General features: G+C 49.7%; 2 protein-coding genes across 7 annotated transcripts in view; both read left to right on the forward strand.

The window, feature by feature from the left end:
* LOC119461559 (N-acetylglucosamine-6-sulfatase) overlaps nucleotides 1-5042 on the forward strand; it is a 56023-nt gene extending 50981 nt beyond the window's left edge. For all 6 annotated transcript variants that reach the window (XM_049673208.1, XM_049673207.1, XM_049673206.1 and 3 more), the window contains one exon: nucleotides 286-5042. In XM_049673208.1, the coding sequence (XP_049529165.1) occupies nucleotides 286-453 (168 nt within the window). In that variant the 3' untranslated portion in view covers nucleotides 454-5042. The remainder of the gene's footprint in view (nucleotides 1-285) is intronic.
* A 1058-nt stretch (nucleotides 5043-6100) lies between these two features.
* Nucleotides 6101-20728, forward strand: part of LOC119461560 (uncharacterized) — a 35556-nt gene continuing 20928 nt past the window's right edge. Inside the window, exons 1-2 of the mRNA XM_049672911.1 lie at nucleotides 6101-7060; nucleotides 8776-9011. Coding sequence (XP_049528868.1) covers nucleotides 6302-7060; nucleotides 8776-9011 — 995 coding nt within the window. The 5' untranslated portion in view covers nucleotides 6101-6301. The remainder of the gene's footprint in view (nucleotides 7061-8775; nucleotides 9012-20728) is intronic.

The following is a 20728-nucleotide window of genomic DNA, read 5'->3' on the forward strand; positions in this document are numbered from 1 at the left end:
ACTAACGTGCCGGCTCTGGATCTGAGGCTTGAAATTCAAAAAACGAAAACTCTGGCCTTAATTCTCTCCTCTAGTTAACAAACCTTTCATACAAAATAAGTGCAAATAGTCTTCCGTGACTACTTCATGCAGCAATCAAACCTTATTTACTGATGGTGTTTAAACCGTCGTATGAAACGTAACGTTTTTTTATCCTATTACACCGGACACAGGGCCATACTGCAGGCCGCGACAATCGCTAAGGATCTGCCGTAAGGTTTCTTTTTCTTTTCTTCTTGGCTGCAGAGTTTCGTGGAAAGCTACAACTTGACGGGAGACCCCTACGAGCTTAAAAACCTGTTCATGTCCGGCGACGGCGCGCTCCGTGGCTACGATGGGCGAACGTGCCTCAGCGAGCTCCGATTCTGCCGGCGGGAGTCGTGCTACGTGGATTGCTGGAAGTCGTCGTGGTAGAACGACAAGCCGTCGCCACGAACTAGCTCTGCCGGTAGAGCATGCGCTTATGGCGACAAGGTCCCGCCCATGCGCGGCGATGCACGCACGTAACCCTCCCCCGGAACTTTGTGAACTGTGTTCCCGACAGCTTCTGTTCGGGCATGAACACACTTGGGGATTTCTTTCATGCACAGGCTATTAGGAGCCCCTAATGGGCACCTGAACCACGCCGAGTCAAATTTTTGTTTTCGTATTACGATTATATGGCACTGCGCAATGAACCCAACCGGCAGAAAATGTACGGAAATGTGCAGTGTGCAATCAATCAATCAATCAATCAATCAATCAATCAATCAATCAATCAATCAATCAATCAATCAATCAATCAATCAATCAATCAATTTAAATGCTTTTGCATAAGCAAGAGAAACTTTACAACATATTTGTATAGGTAAAACCAAGAACTCAATGAAGAGTTGTCAGAGGGTTTGATATGTACGAGGTGTTTTGTCTTACCATTAAAATAATTCCTAAACATCACCCGCGACATGCAGCACCAGTGACTAAAGTCAGGGGCCCCTTTTGGTGTTCCAGTAACTTTTAAGATTCACTGCATAAAGCCACTTTGTTAAAAAAGCAAGAGGAACAACAGTGCTTTTTTATGGCAAGTTTGACGGTGCTCAGATCAAAACTGGTGCTAGTTTCAAAATTGGCTCCGAGTGGACGTGCTTTGTGCAATCATTGGTTTCAACTCCCGTATTGCAATATATGCGCTAAAGTAATTACTTGAACAATTAACTAGTGAAATTCTGCGAATTACTCAATTATGAGTACTGTTTAACAGTGTAATGTATACCTTTTCGAGTGCTCCAACTCAATCAGTCGATTTGTGCTAAATGCCACAGGCAATTTTTCAACATTCTGTCAACGTTAAAATAAAACGCCCGGTATAATGAATACAAAAGACAATAAGAACAGCCGTAGCCATGAAAAGTAGAATAGTCATTGTTATTATCGCAGGAAAAGTGACACCCGAGCGTCTACCCACAGAATTTTGAATGTAAATTCAAAGAATATGAAAGCGTCTGCGATTGGAAGCAATAGAGTGTTTTAGCTGAGCGCTTGCTGTCCGCTCCGCTCAGACCGGCATATGCTAGCAAACGCCACACAACCACTTCGCGTGGAAGCTAGTGCGCTTGCGCACAATGCTCATACCGTCAGCGGAACGAAGATCGCATCCCTCGCTCCGCTACGAAGCCGATTGAGCGGAGCGTGACAGCGTGTCTACTTGGCCTCTTCGTCGTTTTGCAGCCGAGTTGATAGCGCGTCGCTCACGTCTTGGCAAGACGCGCTTATCAAATGCGAAAACTACGCAGTCTCCTGCAGTATCTCAGAGCGTGAAATCTGAGCTGAGCGGAGCGTAAGCGGCGCTCTGCTAAAACTGTCTAATAAAGCTTTACTTCACGCTAGCAACCACCTCCATCGCCGAGCATGCCCTCATGCACCCCTGTACGTGCCTAGCAAACATCAGAGACCGAATTCACAAAGCTTTTTGTTTTTTAGTGATATCTTTAGCGTGAGAACTTTATTGTGAATACGCGTCCAGCGTTCGCCCTTGTTTCATTCTAATGTCACACTCTTTCCCGTCGACATCACGGCTACTTTCGCCTCAGAAACCTCAGCCTCAATAACCACATCTCAACAATAGGCGAAACTTTAGTACCAATAAATGGGAGTCATGCGCTGGGTTTAGACGATCGCCCTAAAACATAGCGAAAAGCAAAGAACAAAAAAAAAAAAAATCACCAACGTGAAAATTGCCGTTTCTCGCTTTATGGCGTCCACTTCAGACTACGTGATTTCTACTCTATAGCCCTCAAACTTCCACGTCACTGCTTTGCTAAGGTCTTCTCTGTAGGAGGCACCCGCGCCTAATGTATTAATCATATCAGTGCCTCAGCGGTAGTGACAAGCTGTAAAGGTAAAAGCCGTGAAGATTCTCGAGGGCAAATTATTGAACTACAAGTACTCATTGAAGAAAGAATAAATATAACAAGCGCAGTGACTCTAACCCGTTAAATGTACGGGCTCTCAACCGACTGGCGGTGATGTTACGTACAGCTCCTGCCTCCAGGCCTTGCATAGCATGAGAGAAGTGCAGGCGTGTACAAGCCTTATAGATAAGCATTCACGTGCAGTCGACAGACATTGCTGTTTCAGTTGTACGTTTAGACGTTTAAGTCCTTATCTCAGATGCTTGTACACCTTAACATTCATACGACTGTAATGAAACCGTAATTTTCATTAGAACAGTCAAACATATCACACTACGAGTCCTAATTCTGCTACACCAAAGGAAACATTATCCACGTAGTTAATGCATTGTGAACCCTTCTCAAATGTGTCACTAAGTTGTGAGTAGCACTTTTGAAAAAGCATTGCAAGCATTGTACCGATTGCACAAAAGTTGTAAACTCGTATAGCTGGTTCGTCTTAGATGCTCTACCAGGGCCGGTATTTTGTAGTGATGCCTTATGACTTATTCTATACTAGTCTTATCATCCACCGCTCACGGCCGACTAATCCCGTTGATAACGCGAGCGGACCGTCGCTTTGACCAGTGACAAAGCGCGATAAGCGCGAAAAGACATTATCCCCGGAAAGGCATCGCTACAAAATACCGGCCCACAACAAATGCCCAGAACTGAGATATCTGTTTCTGGTGGAGAGTTACGGATTTGTTAACATCGTGCTTCAATTTTCCTTGAAGCTTGACAATTTTCGTCCATTTTTTGTAAAACGTTTGAGCTTTTAAACCAACATTCTGGGTCCGAATTCCAGAAAAAAAAAGACTTCTTACGCTAGAATTTTTGTAAGAAAGAATTTTAGCCAATCCTGATGCCAGACATATCATTAGCGGAGGCGGCCAGCCAATGGCAAAGCGAACTTACGAAAGAAAAGCTTTGTGAATCTGACCCCTGATTATTTAGGGTGCTAAAGTTTTACTTTCTCTCTCAAATGGCATTAATGTCTCATATAGGTCCAGCGTTTGTCTCATGAGAACATTTATACGTTTTATATAGGCAATTTGCACGTACAGGGTCGACCACATCTAAGGTGAACACGTCATTAATATTCAAGCCGGTAAATCCATAGCGTTTATTCTACTTCCCGAGTGAAATGTTCGTTATATGATGTGTAATCATGGTGTCGATAAACACAATAATGACTTTTCGAATTTTTCGAAGAACTGAACATCAGCTTCTATGATGTCTTGAATGCTAATAAGATGTTCACCTTAGATGTGGACAACCCTGTACATGGAAATCTGCGCTTTTTTCGACAGCGAAAATTAAAGCCTGCTCTTAAGCGGGTCGTTTCTTTAATGAAACTCACTTAAGCTCGGCTGTCAATCAATCATTTAACTATGAAACCGTGATGGTCTTGCGTACACACTGTACGTCTCGCGTCAATATGTTGTAGCGTAATTCAAGCGTTACCTCAAGTATCATTAGCTCAAGTACCGTTAGTATATCAAGTATTTAAAGAATGAAGGGCAGGTGTATGGGCAGTGCATGGGATCTGCCAGGAGTCACAAGGGCTTAAACTCTGCAGACCTAGCAGATGCTTGAAGATCAAGAACACGTGCTATTGGAACGAAGAACCCAACAGTCCTCTTGAGGGAGCCCTACTTGATGCTTCGGCAGTGAGTAGCTGGATTCACGATAGCCTGCTCTGTGGTCCCTCATTGCATTTCAATTCCTCATGCTCAGCTCTGGAGCGCAATGTAATCGGTTAGGTGAGCGAGTGAAATCATAGTTCCTGTGTCTTTATAGTTGCGCATGCCCGGTTAAAAAGCTTAAACAAAGACAGACACCATGCAGATGAAAGAAATTTTACAGCGAATCTGTATATGGCTTCGTTCTGGCGGATCGCGTTCTCGGACAAAACGACACGTAGAACTACAAAGTGGGCCGATCCTGGTGACGGTGCCGAAAGGGTGCAAGCTCAATGGCACAAACCCCTGTGGCCTCGGGGACCTGTAACGCGCCCTTGAACTACCCTTGTCCCACGTGGGATCCAAAGAGACAAAAACAATGCGCCGGAGCGCTCCGATCAACGCTGCTGCCCAAACTCTAGTCTATGACGATGCGTGTCGAAACGTCAATGATAAAACGTAATGGTCTACCGACAAATAGCTGTGTCTCATACTCTCTTGACATAGCCGTTTCTCTAGTGAAGTCATCAGTTGCCCCTTGGACTCGGTATGGGTAAGGCCAGTGTCGATCGCTCCGAAGAGGAAGAGCGCGCATTCAAGGAGTGCCGGTGCGCTCAACAGCGCTAATAGACGCGAAAGCGACGAGAAGCCGGAAGCGCAGCGGCCCAACGTGCTGCGGCCGATGGTGCAAGGTGGTGTGCCTCTAGTCGCCTAAACTCGCTTTCACTCGCACATACAGCATACGGCGCGCGCCGACGCAACGAAGTTATGTGTTTTGTCTTTTCAACCATTTAACTTGACCGTCAAGTGAAACAATTTTAAATATAATTAAACAAAGCCAACAGCTTTGCTGGTCTTCCATCTTCACATAGTGTAAGGGCTCTGAATTTTTATTGCGATAGCAATTGTATGGACACTCAAAAGCAGATTTCTGCCGTCGGCGTCACCGTCGCCATCGCCGTGAGGTTCCCTATGACGTCAATGGAGATGAAATCGTCGCCGCGCGCCGAACGCTGTATGTGCGAGTGAAAGGGCGCGAGGGGCGCGCGCTTTCACGGGGAGTGAACACACGGCGGAGAACAAACGCGCGTTCTGCGCCGTGCTCGCTTAAGGGCTGCAGAAGTAGGCGTCTCTTTCCTCCATAGAGTTTCATATTATTTAGAAACTCTATGCTTTCCTCCTTTACAATCACCATATATGTAGAGCAAACGCGCCTTCTTCCGACGCGCGAGAGGCCGTGGGGGAGGGGGAGGGGGAGGGAAGGGAGGCGACGTTTAGCTGCGGCACCAAGTGCCTATTTATATCAGAGGCTCCAGCAACAGTCACCAACGCCGCACGCATTTTGAGCGAACGCGGGCAAAACGCCGACGGCGTCGACAACAGTTCTGCGTGTTGCCGGTGCTGCTGCATGTCCAAGTATATACAGCTGATAAAGCTAATATCATTACTCCGTTTAGCTCTCTACAAATTTGCTATCGCAATTGATGCTTCGCCTTTCAGGTGAAACTGCGACAACATATTTAATTACTTAGCTAATAAGGTGTTTCATAGCGTGGCAACTATGACATGAAGTAACGTGCTCAACCGAATGTTGAGCGCGTTATGAAGGCTGTTGGCAATATGGTAGCGTGAGGTGGGAGGCCAAACGCGTGCCGCCAGCCGAGGCGACAGCCCTGAATAAAAAGTTTAATTTACAGATTTTGGGAGGCAGGCGCTATCTCCGGCTTTCTTTTTTTAGATCTTGCCTATTTGTTAGTCTTATAGGCACCTGTACATTTTTTTTCTGCCTGAATTAAGCCTAAAACTTCAAGCAACTAAAAACTGCATAATGTAAGCCGTTTCCGCATACTCCATTTTTTTTCTAATTTGCCTATCTGTCATTCAACGTCAGACATCCGTATACGCGGGTGGCATTTTGCTTTCCTTCTAATGCACTACGCACTCATCGCAACCAGCTACGCAAGCTCACTAAATTTACGTTTAAGTAGAGATCATGTTCGAACGACGAAAACGTTGTGCGACGCACGCGCTCGCGTTAGCTCGCGTAAGCGTGCCAGAAATCCAGACGAGCAGGAAGAAAACGGCGACATTTTGCAACGAAGCGCAGCCTCCTGAGGTCCCCAGTCCCTGACCACTCGACTCTGAGCCATGATAGCGACTTCTAAGATCCGAAGACCGCCACCCCTCATGGACTGCGAGAGGCGAAGGCTTCGTCGAGTCTCCTTCGTCGAGTCCAGCACTGAGGACGTCACTGAGTGCACGGGCGGGATTACTTCCGAGCCGACTGTCCGGCAGGCAGAAGAGGAGCCGCGGCCAGCACTGCGGCCTCACGACGCCAGGTACGACTTCCGGTTCGGCCGCGACAACGTCGAACGCGAGCCCAACATCGCGCCTGCGGCTACGTCGACGTCGCATCTATGCCAAGGGTCACAGCCCCCACATGCGAGGGTGGTCCCGGAAGGCCCAGCGATGCCGACCAATTCCCACGGGCCGTCGTTGGGCAAGGCTCACGTTGACATTTTCGACGCCGTGCCCAAGGCGTACGAGCTGCGAGACTGGCACAGAGACGAACGTGACAGCCCGGAGCAGTCGTGGCTGCAGAGTTTCGGCATCGGGGTGCTGGTGGCCGCGCTGGTTGCCGCTGTGATCACCCTGGCGCTGACCGCTGACAGGCCGGAGTCGGTGTATCGGAAAGAAGCTTCGGCGTTTCCGCGTGAGGTGGAACAGATTACCGCGCCGATTGGCAACAGAATTGCCGCATCAATTCAGGCGAACGAAGCTGCGGCCAGGATCGGAACCAAAGTGGCGACCAGGCTTCGTGACGACACAACGGCGTCGACGTCGACCCCAGGGAAGACCGAGACGAGGACACCACCTGTTCACCGGCTGGGCATCGAAAACGAAACGGTATGCACGGAAAATATGTCTAATATTGCGATAGTACTTATACGGACACTCCAGGCGCATTAGCGCCGTGGTCTTCGCGGTGATGTTCCGTATAAAGTCCAAGTGCGACAGCACCGTAGCCGTGCGCCTTATGCTGTAGGTGTGAGTGAAAGCGTGCGAGGATGAGCCGCGGACGGTGGCTTGATCTCGCGCGCACAAGGGACGAAGGCGGGGAGGAAGCACGCCATCTTTCACCGCGCACAAGGTGCCGGGGGTGGTGGAGGGGGGGGGGGGGCGATTCTACTCCGGTGGTGGCTACGTATGACACGGCTGAGCGCGGCCGCGTGAACCCTATCTTGAAAGCCATCTGCGAAGAGTAGAGACAGCCGCGCGGCTCGCGGGCCATGTATCTTGAAAGCGATGTACGATGAGAACAGTCTAGATGTTCCGAGGGCTCATAGCTTCAGTGCTCTCGCCGCTTAGTTGCGCTCTGCTCTCGCCGCACGAAGGTTAATTAGTTCGCTGTGCTGCCGCTCTTCCTCACGCCAGGGTTTTGACAGCGTGTAACAGCGATTCTGGCGCGGGCTGCGTATGGTGTGGCCGCGTGGGCCCTATGTTGAAAGCGATCCGCGATGGGGACAGAGTGCGCCGAGTGCTGATAGCTTCGTGTGCGCTGTGTTCTCGCCCCTAATCAGTTCGTGTTCAAGTGATATGAACTGCGAAGGTAAATTCGCTAGCTGCTGTTGCCGCGCTTCCTTACTCCAACGTTTTTGACAGTGACTGTCTCTGGTCATTGAGTGAGACATTTTCATATTTGCTTGTGCGCGCGTGACACCATGTGTGTTATTATTGCAATGGCAATTATATGGACACTCCAAGCGGATTTCTGCCATCGACGTCGTCATCGTCGTGAGGTTCCGTATAAAGTGTAAGGGTGATAAAATCGTCGCCGCACGCCGTCTGCTGTATGTGCGAGTGAAAGCACGCGAGGTACGCGTGCTTTCACGGAGAGCGGACGCACGGCGGGGAGCAAACGCGACGTCTACAGTCGTGCGAAAGGCCGTGGGGGGCCGGGAGGGAAGGAGAGGAGGCGAAGTTTAGTTGCGGCACCAAATGCGTATCTTGCGACCGGGCGCAAGGGGAACTGGCGACCCGATCTCCCACACGAAATGAGGAAAGCGGGAAGGCAGCGCGGGCTCGGAGGGGGTGCGGCTTCTACTCTGCCAGCAACTGCGTACTTGTACTTTGGCGGCTACGCGCAGTCGTATCTTGAAAGCGATCTCCACACGGCTCTTACCTTTGTATGCGCTGTGCTTTCGCCGCTCAGTTCCCGTTGAAGCGATAGACCTCACGAACGTTCGCTCGCTGCTGCAGACGCGCTTGCTCACGCCAGCGTTTTGAGAGAGGTTGTTTGCGGTCATCGTGTGTGACTGTGATATATTCATGTTTGCTTGTGCGCGCTGACATCGTGCTTGTTAAATCAGTTAGTAAGCGAATGTGTCCAATTTTGTGCAACCGATAGTACTATCCTTACTTCGTATAGCCATCTACTAATTTGCTATCGCAATGTATGCTCCGCCTTTGGGTGAAACTGCGACTTTTTCGTCATACTCTTCAAAATTAGCAGCCAATTACAGCTATACTACCCGCAAAATGGGAGGAAAAGGCAAAAAAAAAAAACCTTCGCTTTACACCCGCCGCTATCGTGAACTGTTTATCTCATTCCACGCATGCAGAGGCCCGCGTACCGTAGGTGCGGCCGCCGCTTCTACACGTACTGTGAGCACGGGAGACGCGAGGCCTACTACAGCGGCCGGGCTCGCTCGTGCACTTGGAGCGAGCGAGACCCCGTGCGTGTCTGCAACCGCGGCGCCAACAGGTTCCCCAACCTGGGCACTTGTCTGGACAGCTGCGCCCGCGACTCGCCACGCGAACGCTGCTTCGAGAGCGTCCTCTTCACCGACTGCTCGCGGTGAGATACCGCGTTTAACATCCACGAAGTAAATGCTCAGAGTATACATGTGGCCGGTGGCCGGTGGACGGGTAACGCAGTCAAAGCAAGGGTGGCTCTAAGAGGGACGAAGGTTGCGGTCGACCCTCCATTTTTTTGTTCCGCAATAAATACTGTATGCAAAATACAAATTAAAGTGACGATACGTCGAGTATCAACTTTGCATGGTTTAAACAAACAGCCCACTGAACATTGTCTCCGTAGCCTATATTTCTATAGCAGGGCAGGAGAATGAAAAATGCGCGTCCACTTTGCTCGTGTGGCCCTGACTATTCGTGCCAGGTGACGCCATAAGCGCCAACAGTGGGCGACCGCCGTGAAGACTCGCAAGCAGAAATTGTGCTCGGACTCGTAGGACAAAGCTCATAAGAAGCAAGTAAAATGAGGAACGCTTACTCTCACAACTTCGGATAAAACGAGTTTCGCGGTGGTGAATAGTTTGAAGAATTGGAAACCAATCCGCCTGCGGCAATTCAGTTTGCTAAGTATAAGCACCCAACAGAGCACTTGTGATGCAAGTTATTTACCGATTTAGGGAGAACCGAAGTAACATTAACAGGTGAGCTGGTGCAGCGGGCCAAGTCGGCAGCCAGTACCGTGAGGGAGAAACTGGCCAGATGGCAACCGTATATTGCGCTCAAATTCGAAAGTGTCGCGACTTGCCTAAGCGCAAGAAATTATGCAATGCAAGGTTACCCTGAAACCCAGCCGAACCAGAAATATAATTGAAAGAAGCCGTCATGTGTTGCGAATCCAAGCCAAGCTGTAGAAAGTTTTATATACTATCCCTAATTATGGATGATCTAACGAGTGCAGAGCTATGAAGCTCTACGCGCGTTGGGACACGCAGCGCAGGAACACTAACACGATGGCGCATCTGACTGGCTGACGCCAACTGAAGATTGCATTCCTGTGCCACATTATTGCGAGCCGCATTGCCCGTACGTGTTCATCACGGTGTTATAGTGTAGTCAGCATTGTAGTTCTTAACGTACCTCGAGGTGGCCGTTCTATACACGGCACGCGTGCGGTGTATAGAAAGCATCTGGTACGTATGCCTGGAGTGTGAGCGAGAAATGAAGCCGTAATATTTTCTGCAAAGCGAACAGAGTACCGATATAAGAATAGTGGTGACGCGCACAGGCAATCGCTGTGTCCGATGTTGCAAGGAAATTGAGCTCAAACAGTGTATACGCCGGACTTACGCGCGCGGCACGATGGGAGACGGCTTGGTCGCTACACGAAGCGTCATCGAGAGCAGAAGCGGGAGCCGAGCGAAATCGACACAGGACACGTGTGGAGTTGGCACAGATGTGCACACGAATGTATGTATGTATTACGTACATCAGACCATGCAGCTCTTGTAGGTGGCAGCCATCTTATCTCCCTGGATGTGAGAACTGTCAGAATGACCGACCGTGATAACGCCCAGCCTGTTCTTATCGCATGCTTGCTGCCAGTGTTCGCTCGTCATGGCTTTGTGCTTTGTCGTCGACAGTCCGTCACGAATCCGCAGCCCCTGCGCGGGCCACGTTGACCATGAGGGTCGAGATTTACTGCGCCTGCTCTCAACGCGGGTGCGAAAGTAAATGGTTCTGGTCTATAGGCCTTAAAGTAAAGAGAGGGCGAAGAGATGAACTTTACCCAACGGGAAAGTGAACGCGTTGTGAGAACACTTCGTCGAATAGCTTACTATGTCGCCCGTAATTCTTTCGCTTGCCGGTACAAAAGCGCCTACAATATTTTAATTTTTTCTCATTTGAATTACGCTTCTATCGAAATGCGGCCTGCCACTCTTTTACAGCGAAAGCTGTACATGGCTAGGCGAAACGAAAAACCGTTCGTCCACTGTTTCGATAAACGTCTCCATCGGCTACGCCGTCAGTTACGTCGTTCGCTACCTCGCACCCAAGCACGCGCGCCATTGGCAGCGCCGTTAGTGACGTCGTTCTCTGCGTCGTACCTGCTCTGCCCGCAATGCCGGCTCCTCGACTCGCCGTTGTCGCATGCGTTCGATATCTCGAGTTAGCTCGGCGTCGTGGTTAGCAGCATCCGCCCGCCATTGGCGCTTGCGCTCCACTTCGCGATTTCAACGTGGACGTTTCGTCGCAGCCGAAGCCAAAGTACAGTGTACTAGAAGGTAGCCAAAGTGTCTCTCGAGAAACTCCCGCTGAAAGCGGGCGTTGGCCCCGGCGAAAGCGTTCCCGCCATTACCACGTTGACGCTGCTCTGCCCGCAACGCCGGCTCCTCGGCTCGCCGTTGCCGCATGCGTTCGATATCTTGAGCAACGCCTCCTGTTTAGGAGGCGTTGTCTTGAGTTAGCTCGGCGTCGGGGTTAGCAGCATCCGCCCGCCATTGGCGCTTGCGTTCCACTAGAGACACAAACATGTAACCAATAATTGTGAAACACTTCAATACAACGTCGGGATTAACCCACTGCTAAACACCGGGGCCGCACGTTTCAGCTTCGCTGGTTAACCATCTGTACGGGTTGTTTGGCCGGTGTTTTTAAATTTTTTCTTCTGAAAACCACCAAGTAGCCAAACCGCTAGAGTTGGACATCATTTAGCCAACTGCATCCTCAAAGTTTTCTGGGACGCCGGTGTCATTTAACAGCGCAAACATTCACACCAAAATAATGAAATGACTGCCATACGTTCGTGGCACTCATTAGACGAAAGGAAAGCCCAGGACGATTGAAACTCGTCCTTATCATACTGTGTAGGGGAAAGGCCTCGACGAGTGAAACTCGACCTTGGTACAGAAAGAATTAACCTGCACCTAAATCTAAGTAAATGAGCGTTCTTGTATTTCGCCCTCCATCAGTATGCAGGCGCCGCGGCGGGAATCGAACCCGCGACCTCGAGTTCCGCTGGACTAGCGCGACGGAAGTTTGCGAAGTTGAGCGTAAACCAATTGCCCCAGCTGCCCAACTTCGAACTCTTGACGACTTCAGTTACTATAATCCATCGCGAGTAAGTGGGTTGATTTGCGAAGAGTAATCTATATTTATACTAAGCACTAAGGCCAAGGAGCCATCGAAACCCAGCTATTATTGGCGACTCAATACTTGTTGATGCTTTGATTTCCAGCTGATAGAACGTACAGCTCATCTGCTCTATACAGACGCACCGCTCGATGCCTATGCAACTACATACATCCGTGCAAGCTTTCTTAATAGTACAGCAAGACCATAGAGTAACGTATATAGAGTTCGTATGCTACTCTATACGGCAAGACACTCACCGAAAGAAACGGGATGAACGGGGATCGCAAGGAGAAGAATGGCACAGCACACATTCCTATATGAAATGGTAACATTCAGCACGCCAACTTCTTGCTCACCCACTTGCTTCCCGATGCACCCGAACGGTCACATTGCGTTGTGTCGGCTGCTCGAACTCGCTCTCTTGATCGCGCCGTATAGGCACCCTGCGCTAAAGCTTCGCAGAGTAGACAGCAGCGCCAGAACACACAGCCTAACGAGTGGCGGAAGCAAAACTGGAGGGACGCTGCATACATTGGCGGTGACACTTTCAGTCGCTTATCACAGCGCAAGAGTGTCCGAGTTGTGAAAACGTCGGAAGTGCGCATGCGCAGGGCATAACACTCAGACAAGCGACGAAATAACCGCTATCGTTTGGAATGGTGTATCATTTTCAGCACGTCTCTAGCGGCCGGTGTCGGCGACGCTGGGGTGAAAAATGAAAACGTCGTAGCGCCCTCTGAACAGTGCAGGGTGCCCATAGCCTGGGTAGCTCGTCAGCAACGAAGGTGATGGCCGAAACGGTACCGGGCGCGTAGGTGCTTGTCAGCGTATATAGCTATTAAGCGTATTTGCGCTGTAGCGGAAGGAACGCTCGCGGATAGCGATGCTTCTGCCAACAGCGACTCTTTCAGCCGCATGGTTTACCGAGCAGTAGACGGCTGTGTCACCACGCGCATGGTTGAGTGGAGTAGCGTGACGACAGTGGTTTGCTTTAGGAAGAATAAGTTGCTTTATTGGCACAGATGAGCTTTCTCTTGCCTCGAGGGCAGCGGTGGACGAACGGTATGAACACCAGTCTATGGCTCGTCCACGGCATACTGTTTAGGCTTGTCAGACGCCCACGTAGCTTACCATCATGCTTACACCATTCACTCTCGGCCGGTGACTGCAGGCGAGACGTGGTCGAAGAGTGGTGGTTCTTCGACGGTGCTCGATGCGTCCTGTGGAACTTCCCGCTGGGTGACTGCCCGTCTTCACGTGGTGTCCGGGCGTTCAGGTCCCGCATCGAGTGCTCCAGGATGTGCCAGGGCTCGCGCCGTGGTCTAGAAGGTGCCTCGGCGCTTCAACGCAGCCGCTGTCGCGCCCCGGTCGCTGTCACGTGTGCACATGCGCCACATCCGGTTCCCATACTTCGCGGACATGAATGCCCGCGGCAGCGCCCGGTGCGTCAGGGCATCGAAGCCCACCCTGCTGGGTCGGCTTTGCCTCGCCGGGTCGAATCGGTTTGACTCACTCTCGACCTGCAGCCGGGTGTGCGAGAGTTCACCACAGTGAACTCCCGCACAGTGTCAAACTTCGCAGCGTCAATCCTCAGCGTCAAACTTTGCAGAACAATAGCGTTAACGGAACATTTCAAATAAACGAACCGTGATGTTTTCTTTGTTTAAATCGGTAGCTTGGTGCACGTGGATGATGGCTCGTAGGAGTCGGGTCGAATCAGTTCGACTCGGATCTGAGCCTGCAACCGGACCTGTGGGAGTTCACCAAAAGCTGCAGCGGCGATATTCAATGCCCATCGAGGGTGACGGAACCTGTGTGTCCATGAGCCCTGGAAATAAAATGAAACGCTATTCCTTTTCACTTTGACCAGCATCCTGGTGCGTTCCTGTTACGAATTCGTTTAGATATTGCAGATGTGCCTACCAAATGCTGCTGCAGAATTTTTTTCTGGTTGCCTTGTTCAACTAATAGATGCACGTCAAATTAATTCACATTTGTCATGGGGGCTTCGTAGTATGCGAGCGTTCGCAATCAGTGGGCTTCCAGGTTAGAACAGTCAATAGATTTCAAAAAGATCCCAAGTTCAAAACTCCGTAATTGAGGAGCTGAGATGTGATTGAGAGCGTGATTGAGGAGCTTGATAGGGAACATCAGTTGATGTACGCATTGCCACAGTTTAGCCACATTATTTGCAATGATGATTTTTGTTGAGATCCATCGCTGCGTTTATTCACATTTTCGATGATAACTGAATTGATGGGGTTTTACGCCCCATAACTACGAATACGCTGCGCCGTTCTAGCGATAGCGGGCACGGGCTAACTCCCAATTATGGCGTTTGCTACTGTCCGTCACTGGTATCCCGAAATGCATTGCCAGAATTTTGTGAATGAAGAACTCTAATTCGAGACCCACAGATTGCGAGTCGAAAATACTACCTCTCGGCCATTCCGAACTGCTGACCCTGATTCTGAGTCTAGGTTCTAACTCTAGGCCACTCACCGATGCCTCAGCAAAGAATACTGTGTCTGCCCTCTGGTGTCGTCGTTAAAGCGATTGGCTGACGTCATGCTCTGCCGTTTGTCCGTAAACAAGGACCGAGGTGAAAGAGTATAAGTGATGAGTATAAAAGAATCAAAAGGACAAATGCACAGTTATAATAATATTAATATCATTATTCAAGATTTAACTTGCACATTTTAACTCTATTCTTTACTGTACTTATTTTATTAAATTCATATTACTATTCCTCTCTAGGCAAGGCAGACTACCTCAGCATATATTACTTTATTTCTTGTATTATTGGTTTATCTCATATTCAATTATTCCGTTATATTGCTTTTTATTACTTATTTATTTATTCACTAATTTATTTTAATTTTCGATAATATACCACCCGGTTCGTGGCCTATCCCCCGCAGAGAGTGTGCTCCATCGTCGTCATCATCATCATATCCTCAAGAGTTTGTAGAAGTTACCACGACGGAATTATCTTAACTGCAAGTCAGTCGGTTCCTGGCCCAGACGGTATTACAGTTACTATGGTTGAACTATTGTTTAACTCATTCCCGGATGTACTTTTAAATACAGTCAACTGATCTCCACAATATACATGTGCTCAAAACTCTTGCAAAAAATGCGCTGTTTCCTTAAAAATATGAAAATTGAATATGTCCTGGATAACACTCTGCCAAGATCGCTTACTTGTCGTCTAGGTAAAATAAATGAAAGAAGTATTCCATGGTAGTCTCAATGAATTTTTGATATTGCTCCTCAGAATATTCTCATATCGAGACAAATAGGATTCCGGCCTGAATGTTTGATATGGTTGGCATATGCTGATTTAGAAAGCGGCATTCAACTTGCAGGACTTTCCTTTGTAGCAATTGCTACGATTGGTTGGATGTCTCATTTTCCCTTTAATTACTTCTCTCCAGCTAGCGGGTTTCCGCTGAACTATTACGTCAAACACTTGCCCTTGCTTCGAGTTGTCGATGAATTCGAATTCGCCCTGCCATCTGCCAGCCACCTGGTTAGCTGAGATAGTAGAGCGGCTGCCCCGGAAAGGCGGTGGTCCCAGGTTAAAGTCCCGAACCAGGACGAATTTTTCTTCAACTGTGAGGCTTTTTTTTTCGAGGAACCCGTATGGGTTTCCTTTGTAGCAATTGCTACGATTGGGTGGATGTCTCATTTTCCATTTAATTACTTCCCTCCACTTAGCGGGTTTCCGTCCTGAACTTCGGTCACTGAAGAGCTCACGAGGAGCGCCGTGGCGTAGAACGAGGTGATGGAGGTTGAAGTAAGCGACGTCGTGGGCTGTGGCCGCTGGGAGGGCAGCGGTTTCCACATGGCACGTTACGTGATCGACGGCGACTATGGCCTAACGGTTGCCAGCAGCCGTACAAGGTAGAGGATCATATAAATCATTCGCGACGTGGTCAAAGGGTCGTACCGGGCATGGAAGATGGCTGCAACGGAGCGGCTGAATGAGGAGCCAATTTGCGACGTTGGCACTCAGGGTACGAGAGGACGTATTTGCTGACGTATTGGTACACGCCCCGCCAGTAAAATCGAATTCGAAGTCACGTGTAGGTCTTGGACACACCGCCATGACCACACTGCGGGTCGGCGTAAAATGAAGCGCATATATCGCTACGGAGTTGGCGCGGGGCCACTAGAAGCCACTTGCGGCCATCGCAATGGTAATTTCGGTGGTACAGAAGTCCATCTCGAAAGGCGAAATGTGATGCTTGACGGCGGTGCGTACGAGACACCGGTACTCCAACAGGATTCTCTAGATGATTCAGGAAAGCGGCTATCCTCGGGTCATGTTGCTGCTTTGAAGCCATGTCGGTGATGTTCAAAGGTAACAGAGCGGGCGTTAGGAGCGAATTAAACGCTGTCGACGTTGGGAGGAGTTGGTGAACGTGATAAACCGTCGGCTTCAGAAAGTTTGCGCCCGGAGTGGTAGACAACACTGATGTCGTATTCCTGTAGGCGTAGGGCCCATCGCGCGAGGTGGCCAGACGGGTCTTTGAGGGATGACAACCAGCAAAACGCATGTTGATGTGTGACGACGTCGAAAGGACGGCGGTAAAGATAAGTCCGAAATTTCGCACGATCCCACACAATGGCTAAGCAACCTTTCTCAGTCACAGAGTAGTTCGCTTCAGCTTTGGCGAAAGTTCGGCTGGCGTAGGCTACGACATACTCGACAAAGCCAGGTGTTCGTTGCACTCACACTGCGCCCAGGCCGACGCCGCTGGCGTAAGTGTGAATTTCCGTAGGCGTAATCGGATCTAAGTGACGTAAAATTGGTGGCGACGTAAGATGGTAAATGCGGCGTCACATTCTTCTGACCAAGTGGAAAGGTCATTGGTGCCGGCAAGCTGCCGTGTCATGGGTGCAATGATGGTAGCGAAATTTCGCACAACACGGAGAAAATATGAGCACAGGCCTATGAAGCTACGCAGTTCCTTGAGTGTCGTTGGCTTAAGAAATTCGGCTCCGGCGAGGATTTTAGCAGAATAAGGAAGCACGCCATGTTTGGAAAAAACATGGCTCAATATAGTCAATTGTTTTGCACAAAAAAAATATTTCTTAATGTTAAGCTGAAGGCCAGCTTCCGTGAGGCAGGTCAAAACTTGATCCAAGCGTTGAAGATGTGTGTGGAAGTCTGGCGCAAACACCACAATGTCGTCTAAATAACAAAGGCATATTTGCCACTTTAAGGCACGCAGGATAGTGTCCATCATCCGTTCAAATGTTACCGATGCATTACAAAGGTCGAACGGAATGACATTAAATTCATACAAGCCGTCGCGTGTGACAAATGCGGTCTTACAGCGATCAGCCTCGGCCATGGGCATCTGCCAGTATCCAGGGCGAAGATCCAAGAAGAAAAAAATTCAGCTTCTTGTAGGCTGTCAAGTGCGTCGTCTATGCGTGGTAAAGCATAGACATCCTTGAGCGTGATGTTATTCAAACGACGATAATCGACACAAGATCTGATGGAGCAACCTTACTTTTTAACAAGAACGATTGGGGATGGCCATGGACTGCTTGATGGCTGAATGACGCCTCGAGGAAGCATGTCTGTCACCTGCTCATGAATAACCCGCCTCTCTGTGGCCGAAACACCGTAAGGTCGCTGCCGCAGAGGAGCATGAGGCTCATTGTCGATGGTGTGGGAGACAGCTGTCGCTCGACCCAACGAACTTTTGTGGCAATCAAATGAAGAGCTGAATTGATGAAGAAGACGGAGAAGCTCGTCGCGCTGCGTTGGAGTAAGGTTACGGTCCACTGATGCGGCAAAGGGGTGCGGTGAAGTATACTCGAAGTCACGGGATCCACAGCAGCGATATAAGCGACAGGAGGGTGTCCGTGCGTGTTGAAACGTAAGCGCACTTGCTCAGCACGACCGTGGCATTCGCAGCGTAACAAATGAAGTGGAAGCGACATTGTTACGGAAATCCAGCACGGAAATGAAGCACAGGGAATGGCAGAGGAACCATTCGGCAACGGGTGAAGAGGTCATACGGCATAAAAAGCACACTACCGTCAGACAAGGAGTCGCACGACAAGGGGACGATCACAGACGACCACGGAGTTATGTCGATGTCTTCTGTGACGACAATCTTGGTAGGACGCTGCTCGTCAAATGGCGTGTCACAAAGAGGAAGGAGCGCAACCTCGGCGCGGGCGCAGTCAATGATGGCATGGCTCGAAAGGGAATCCCATATCAAGATGACGTCGTGAGAACAAGGGGCAAGAACAAAAAATTCGATAACATAAAGCTCCTCTCCAATGACGACTCGGGCTGTGCAGGCTCCTAATGGCTTAATATGTTGCGCACTCGCTGTGCATGGCGAAAGACCTGAAAGCGACGTCATCACTTTCTTAAGGCTGTGGCAGATGAGGGCATACATTACCGAAATGGCGGCTCCTGTGTCTACAAGTGCTAATGTCTGTACTCCTTCCATGATCACATCAATCAAGTTCTGAGGGAAAGTCTTGAATATTTCGCACCGCACGCAGTTCTCACCTCCCAGAATGCGGGGACTAGTTTTCCTGGGGACGAGCGGTAGGCTGACGCATCATGGGCTAAATGAATTGACGGCGAAGGGAAGGTGGTCGGCGACTGGCGAAAGCAGATTCGTCCGATGGGCTGATAGAATCGAGAGGCAGATCCGGTGAACCACGGCGTTGGAATTCTCTTGGCGGGAAGGTGAAAGTCGGTTGCCAGAAGCGAGAAGTAGGTGCCATCAGGTGCCAGCAGAAACGCGCCACGTGGCCAGCAATGCCGTAGGAGTAGCAAATCCACCTGTTGTCTGGTGCGTGCCATGGATTTTGCACGCGGAGATACTGTGACACTAACTGGGCGGGAGACGGTGGTGTCCTCGTTGGTGCGTGAAACGCGGCACGGGTCCGCGTTGTGGGCATCGTGGTGACCTGCGCATAGCTGAGTGGCGCCACAACAGGAGTGTTTTCAAAGGCAGGGGTAATGCACTCAGCAACTTCATCCTGGATGATGTGCTGCAGCATGGGCGTCAACGGAGAGGAGGGCGTCCTTTGTGTAAGTGGCACCAATAAAAGTTGGCGGACCACCTCTTTACGAACAAACCGCTGAATATGCGCCATCTGCAAAGAGTCATCGGTGGCAACTGTCAAGCCAGAGAGCCCACCAGTGAATGGCGCGTGGCGAGCCGCTGCTTGCGCAACACATCATAGCTCTGGCAGAGGGTCACCACTTCAGACACTGCTGGGGTTCTTTGCCAACAGCATCTGAAAGGCATCGTCGTCATCCCCCTTTAATATATGCCTGATCTTGTCGCTTTCCGCCATTGTAGCATATACCCGCTTGCAGAGGTCCATGACATCCTAGATGTAACTTGTGAATGTCTCAGCGCTCTGCTGCGCTCGTTCTTGCAAACGTTGCTCGGCGCGAACCTTGCGGACCAGGCCGCCCGAACACCTCTGTGAAGTTGGTCTTGAACTCGACCCAAGTCAATAGGTCAGGTTCGTGGTTGCGGTGCCACAAGTTCGCGACGTCGCTCAGATAGAATGTGCCCTTGTTTAGTTTCGTCGCATCGCCCCACTTGTTGTGGTTGCTCACCACAACAAGGCGAGCCAGTCCTCCTCATCATGGTCTCCGATCTAGCTGAAAATGCAGGGTCGCGCTGACGCAATAAACCCGAAAAGGCCACGGCAGGCATCGTGGCCCTTGGACGCGGTGACTGGTCTTCGGCTATGACGGAAATGGGTGGTACAGTCCTGCTTTGGAGTTCCAGGTTTGAAAGCGTGCCCAGCGCCTCCACCAAATGTGACGAGGTTTATTGGAATTGTCAAGCATCGGTCAGAAGCACAGCGGTAGCAACGATCGCTCTGGCCACGCGACCCACGATGGCGACTTTCCGGTGCCACTCTTCTTTCTTACAGTTTTCGTCTGCCCCGGTTCTGCAGGATTCTTCAACTCTAGCTCTATGCCAATGACATTGCCGTTTTCTCCTCATCGCGGGACATCCATAGCTTGTAGCAAATTTTACTATCATATTTGTCTGAGCTGGAATCTTCGCTTGACGGACGGACTATCCCTTAAGGTTAGTAAATGCTCGCTACTTGTCTTTACATTGTCAAATCACGTTTTTATTTCTCTTCAGTATTGAATTGAGTAGGTACTTCAAGTTATTGGCAGCAGCAGATCGAAGCAAACGTTCGTAAAGGGGAATGTGGAATGGGGTTGTTGCGCCGGTTCAGCAATATATATACAGGTATGCATAAGACTACGTTACTGATGATTTATAAACTTTGCATACACCCCATTCTTGAATGCGTATGTGTTCTTTTTTCGGGATGTGCACCATACAAGCCACGACCTCTAATATTACTGGAAAGGCAAGCTCTGCGTCTGTGTCTGGGGCTACCGAGCTCTGTGGCTAATAATGTGCTTTATTTTGAAGCTCAAGTTATTCCACTTGATTCCGGATTTGAGCAGCTTTACTGATTTTTCTGAAACTCTACGATCCACTTCTTTCCCATTCAAAATTCGTTTTCTTCACTTCTCCTGATTCTTTTTTCAGGACATATTGGCGGCGTTATCGATGGCCGCAGGTTATTTTGTTTAGACTTAGCTTTTGTCTCGCGATGTCTCACTCGCAGCGTCCATTGGTTCACAGATATATAGAAACC

The sequence above is a fragment of the Dermacentor silvarum genome, chromosome 8 (genome assembly GCF_013339745.2).
Source record: "Dermacentor silvarum isolate Dsil-2018 chromosome 8, BIME_Dsil_1.4, whole genome shotgun sequence".
NCBI classification, from domain to species: Eukaryota; Metazoa; Arthropoda; class Arachnida; order Ixodida; family Ixodidae; genus Dermacentor; species Dermacentor silvarum.